Source organism: Hyperolius riggenbachi, chromosome 5, assembly GCF_040937935.1.
Source record: "Hyperolius riggenbachi isolate aHypRig1 chromosome 5, aHypRig1.pri, whole genome shotgun sequence".
In the NCBI taxonomy this organism is placed as follows: domain Eukaryota; kingdom Metazoa; phylum Chordata; class Amphibia; order Anura; family Hyperoliidae; genus Hyperolius; species Hyperolius riggenbachi.
Window position 1 is genome coordinate 396,620,077 of NC_090650.1, and position 6,028 is coordinate 396,626,104.

Consider the following 6,028-nt stretch of genomic DNA (forward strand, 5'->3'; position numbering starts at 1 on the left):
TGCCTCCTGCTGCAACCATCCAAGATGGGGTTACCCCCTTTCCCCACCTCAACAGAAGAATCAGAATATATAGTAATAGGAGGTGCGCTGGACATAGATTAATAGAGAGATTTTGTGTTTGCAAAAGATAAAGGACTTTATTAGAAGTTATATATCATCTACCAACCCTTATATTTCAGATCATATATTCATTCCCATACATACACACATTCACATGTAGAGCATGCTGGTTCCCCTTAAAGGGACTCCGAGCAGTGCAGAAACTATGGAAAGATGCATATCATTTTAAAGCTCTCTTTCTCCTCTTTCCAATGATATATAAACCGCCGCCCTACGCCTTTTAGTTTTCGCTATTTCCGCGATTGAATTTGCCGCGGCCGCGATTTCAATCGCGAAAATAAAGAAAACTAAAAGGCGTAGGGCGACGATTTAGGTGTCGCCAGAAAGAGGAGAAAGAGAGCTTTAAAATGATATCCATCTTTCCATAGTTACTTGTATTACACGGATATCATTTTAAAGCTCTCTTTCTCCTCTTTCTGGCGACACCTAAATCATCGCTCTACACCTTTCAGTTTTCTTTATTTTCGCGATTGAAATCACGGTTGCGGCAATTTCAATTGCGAAAACTAAAAGGCGTAGGGCGGCGGTTTATATATCATTGGAAAGAGGAGAAAGAGAGCTTTAAAATGATAAGCATCTTTCCATAGTCTCTGCACTGCTCGGAGTCCCTTTAAAAATGAGCAAATCCACAAAAAGTATATATAGCTATAAAAAATATTTTTGCTCTCTCTATTAATTTATGTCCAGCGCACCTCCTATTATAATATATTCTAAGATCTGTTTTTTTGTTTGGTTTTGGCTTCTGACTCCCTTTAACCTCCCTGGTGTTTCTGCTGGATTTCAGTGGTTTAATTAATTTTCATGAAATTTTTGCCTGTAACTTACCGAAAATTTGTCAAGCAAGGACTAGCAAGCTAGAATACATTGCAATATTTTCCATTTCTGCCAGGCAACAATTTTCCTATTCTTCAGCTTTTTTGCAAACATGCAGTTTATCTGCAGATTTAAAATTTAAAATTCACGTGTGCAAATTTTTACATGCAGGTTTCCAGAGCATGCAAAAATTCACATGCAAATGCAAAATTTAAAATTGCATTCGAAGAAATGGATCCCCTGCCTTAGAACTGCAGAACGAGCCTGGAGTCAGGAAGCAATTTTTTCCTTTTAAAATAAAAAACAGCAGATTAACTTACCTGGGGCTTCTTCCAGCCACCTTCAGTCCTTCTATGCCCCACAATCCTCCAGTCAGCCTCAGTACCCCTCTATCAGCCAGGCAACCCGGCCACACTAAGCAGCGCCAGCTGTGCTTTTGTCGCTTGGAGCACTTTGCTCATTAGAATTTTTTACATACTGTGTGCAGAATGCTACTGTGTACAGGAGCACAATCAGGAGACGCACAGACCGGGGCCAGGCATACAGCTGGTAGAGGGGCACTACAGGTGACTGCAAGGTCTTGGAAGCACGGCGAGGGCACAAAATGGCAGCAGGGGGCTGGAAGAAACCTCAGGTAAGTTAAACAGCTGTTTTTTTCCCCCTCCAGTTTAGGTTCCATTCAGGTGTTAAGGTTTTTTTTCCGCCTGCCCCTGGATCAATTGGAATATGTGTGAGGGTGCAGGAGAGATAGGTACAGATTGTTTATTTGTTTTACCCTGGTTGGACTCGATGGACGAATATCTTTTTTCAACCAAATAATTATGTAACTATCATACACAAGAAATGACGTAAAGACCAGAAAGAAAGAGAACTAAAGGAAAAATGAACAATTTAATGTCACAAAGGTAAAAAAAATGCTGACTTTTCACAGAACTGTAGAAAATGAAACAAATACATTTAGTGAAAATGTTGCAGGAGTTCTCTACAAACCAACACGGCCTCCTGGAGGCGAAGAATGCCGACACTTGCTCCTTCCATGAATGAAAAAATACAAACCGTCCATAAATGTGGAATCAGATATAAAGCCTATAAAAAAAGAGCTTTGCGTCTTGTGCACGTCAGGATAGTGAACAGATTACTGTGTGTATCTGATACAAGAAAATAAATTTTCTTGCAGTTTTCCTAGGATTAAAGAGATTTGGCTTCCATGTATTACACAGCACCATATATGTCCAACATTGCCCGTCATACAACATACGCTAAAGGTTCTCAACATGCGGTACGCGTACCCCAGGGGGTACTTCTGATGCAGGGCCGGGCCGAGGCAGAGGCTGGAGAGGCTCCAGCCTCAGGGCGCAGTGTAGGAGGGGGCGCACAATTCATTCAGTTGTCATTCCCAATTCTGTTTGAAGCAGAAAGAACTAGGAAAAGGGGATACATGGCAGTGACTGCAAGTCAGATAACTAGAGATTAAGGTATTAGGGAGGTTGGGGGCCCTGGGGCACCTGTTAGTCTAATAGCAATCAGTGTGTGACGGCTGGGGTGGGAGAGATGGAGGGGCGCACTTTGGTGTCTCAGCCTTGGGTGCTGGAGGACCTTGTCCCGGCTCTGTTCTGATGGTTCCAGGGGGTACTTTGGCTTGATATAATTAACCAAGTATAACAAATTTAGAGTTTTAGAAAATGATAAATCCTATATAAACAACACCAAATTAGTATTATAGCTAATTAAAACCAATAGTAAATGCTTGATAATTGTTTAGAACCAATTATTATGTACTAGGATTAAAAATATATTTGTCAAGGGGTACTTGAGATAATGTTTACTATGGCAGGGGGTACTTGGTGAGTACAGGGTTTTAAAAGGGGTACATACCAATAAAATGTTGAGAAACACTGCGCTAGAGCACAGGTGTCAAACACAAGGCCCCCGGGACTAATGTGGTCCTCCAGAGCTCCAAATGTATATCTTTGTAAGCAGTAAAAAAATGACCGCATACTGCCTTGCCATCCAGAGGAGCACTTTGGTGAAAATGTTTCTGGTTGAAACATTGTTTGTTTAAGCCGGGGTGCAGCAATAACTCCCGGGTGGAGCAATAACCGATCCCAATCGGGTTCACTGTACTGCGCAGGCGCAAATCGCCTGCACAGTAGAGCTGACCCAATTGGGACTGGCTATTTCCAGCATAGCCCATCAGGAAGCTGCTGCTGCGCCTACGCTGGGGAAGGTAAATATTGCAGGCACTACTGCGCCACAACATGACAAATTGCCGGCTGTGGTTTTGGAAGGGCCCAGCAAGATCACCGCGGGACAGAGGACGGGGGAAGCCTCAATCGGATCCAGAGGCTCCCCCCTCCCAAGGCAAGTACCCTCCAGGGGCACTTTTTTATGTTACAGAGGATACCAGAGTCGGAAAAGAGGAGAAACGGGGAGCAGGCATGTAAGGGGAGCTGTGCTGATGCACTGTGGCTGGCACGTCCTACAGTGTGCGAATGTGGCCGGGTTCCTGGCCATGCACAGTGATCCCGACTCCCTGCGACCCTGAAGTGTTTAAGTAAGAAAGGAAGGGGGCAGAGAAGAACAGTGGGAGCGGTGGGTATCAACACAGCTCCCCTTACATGCCGGCTACCCCCATTTCTACTCCTCCTATCGGCTCTGGTATCCTTTAACGCCACCCCGGACTTTCAGCAGGTGCGGCTTCACCCTGTGTCGAAATATATATCATGCATTGCCTCAGTCACACCACTCTACAAAGCCACACCACCCAAGCATTATTTCCACCACTCTACATGGGCTGTGACCAGTTTGGCATCAAAGTCTGGTCACATGCACAAAAGCTACATCTTAATATGCTGCATAACCTGAAGTAAAATTGATAGTATTAATAAAATGGCCTCCTGGAAGCCATATTACCATACTCCTTTGTTGTACAGTAAATAAACCTATACTATACTTCCACAAGACTGATCTGTGATATTTCACAACAAGCCGGAAGATGTTGCTAACCTGAGCACTTGCTGTCGGAATGAGCCAAGTAAAGGATGACCATCGATTAACATGTTTTTTTCAACTAAGATAGGAAATGTTTGGGAAGTGCTGCTAAGTACTAGTGTATACATTTGAATTCTTATCTCTTTGTTTACTGTCATCTAATCCCTTTCACACTTTTCTGACGGCAATTCTGATGGCAGAGCAAACCAAGAGGGGAGGGGGAATTCCCTCACACTTCATATGTTAATCCTGTGTGTGTGAGAGAGAAGAAGCTCTGCCTGTCTCTGACTGAGCTCTTTGCATAGAGCAGAGGAAATGTATCTTATGTGCAACAAACATTTGTAATTGTGTGTGTGTGAAACTGACAAGCTTTTCATATAACTCTGTGTCAATTTTACACTGTTCTAAGCATGTCAGACTGCAGAGGTTCACCTATGCAAATGAGAGCTAAAATCTACACACAATGAATTAAAGCTATTACCTCTGATATTTAACGTGGCATTTAGGAAAATGTTTACACAGCTACTTAGACATTTTTTGTACATTGTCATTTTAGAACACTTGGTTTGATAGTGTTCCTTTAAGTTTAATGAATAAGGATTTTCTGTTCACATATGTTAATCTTGCCCTGGCAGCCCTTCCATTCAATAGATAAATCAGTGGGCACAATGGAGGGAAGTTGGCCCTGGCCACAGTTTATGTACTGGATAGCCTGGTTCCTGAGTGAATACATCAATGAATACACGGTGTAAGCCACAGACTCCTCCTTAGTAACAGTTGTACCCAAAGATAAACTTAGATGAAATGGGTGCCTAGGCAAGGTATTAGCTTTGGCTCATTCTGATGGTCCCTTTGGCACTTTGAGGCGGGACAAAGAAACTGGTAGTTGGGCCCTTTGAAACCCACTAGACCCCAGGCACCTGACTAGGTTGCCTTGTGGATGTTCCTGCCCTGGACCCATTACAGGTTATGCGCACCAGCTGGAGAAGATCCAGCAAAAGCACACTCCGAAGATTTGCTGCGTCGCTTGTCTGATCAGCCCTCTCACTGATCTTCCATCTCCTGCAGTGCCTTGGTGATATCATCCAGACATTGTGCCATTTCTTCTCTGCCACGGTAAACACGTTTCAGACGTCGAGGTAGGTTGCGGCAGGAGGCCAAGTCAAAGTGGGTGAGGGCCTTGCAGTTGAGGAGAATGCCCCTATAAAAAGGAAAAGCATGATCAGCACTCTATACTGAGCATCGCCTTGCCACAGAACTGTATGTTGTAATCAGATAGGTACCTGACAGTGTTGCTAGTGACCCTGGTTCCTGAAAGGTTTAAAGAACTGAGTAGGTTATTGGTACCACCCTGGGAAAAGTAACTCAGAGCCTTCTCCAGATCATCGTCTTCATAGATCTGACTGGCCAGGTCCAGCTCCTGCAGGCTGTGATGCCATTTACTGATCAGCAGGTGCAGGCCAGACTGTAAGGAAGGGGTTATGGAGGAGCTGCAGTATAAACCCAGGAAGATGTGCTCCAGATCTGAAAGAGCAGCAGAGATTAGATAATCTATGGCATATAAAAGGGGCAGGAGAGGGAGAGAAGAGATACAGAAACAGAGATAGAGAGAAAAGGAAGGGAGGGGGAGAGAGAGAGAGAGAGAGAGAGAGAGAGAGAGAGAGAGAGAGAAAAGGGGGATACAGAGAGAGAGAAGCACAACACATAAAGCAAGTAAGTTTAAAGTGTACCTGAGATTAAGTAAAAGTTCATACATACCTAGGTCTTCGTCCAGCCCCCTTCAGCCTGATCTGTCCCTCGCCGTCCTCCTCAGTTGCCTTGTTCCTCGGTTATGGCTCCCGATAACTTCAGGAGGCGGCACTTACTGCACAAATGCGGCCCAGCAGTGCTCTAGTTGCCGGGAGGATCCAGGAGGCGCAGGAGGATGGAGGCAAGGGAGCGATCAGGCTGAAGGGGGCTGGAGGAAGCCCCAGGTATGTATGAATTTTTACTTTTACTTAATCTCAGGTACACTTTAAAAAAATCAGTACTTTCAACAAAAGAAAATCTGATTGTCTCCCTAATCAGTGTGTCTATGGGCTGGTTCACTCTGCAAGAGCTTTTT

At 44.3% G+C, this 6,028-nt stretch overlaps 1 protein-coding gene across 3 annotated transcripts in view; it reads right to left on the minus strand.

Moving 5' to 3' along the window:
* Nucleotides 1-1,805: 1,805 nt before the first annotated feature.
* FBXL6 (F-box and leucine rich repeat protein 6) overlaps nucleotides 1,806-6,028 on the minus strand; it is a 33,726-nt gene continuing 29,503 nt past the window's right edge. For all 3 annotated transcript variants that reach the window (XM_068237864.1, XM_068237867.1, XM_068237865.1), the window contains exons 7-8: nucleotides 5,208-5,448; nucleotides 1,806-5,125 (exon numbers count right to left, since the gene is read on the minus strand). In XM_068237864.1, coding sequence (XP_068093965.1) covers nucleotides 4,969-5,125; nucleotides 5,208-5,448 — 398 coding nt within the window. In that variant the 3' untranslated portion in view covers nucleotides 1,806-4,968. The remainder of the gene's footprint in view (nucleotides 5,126-5,207; nucleotides 5,449-6,028) is intronic.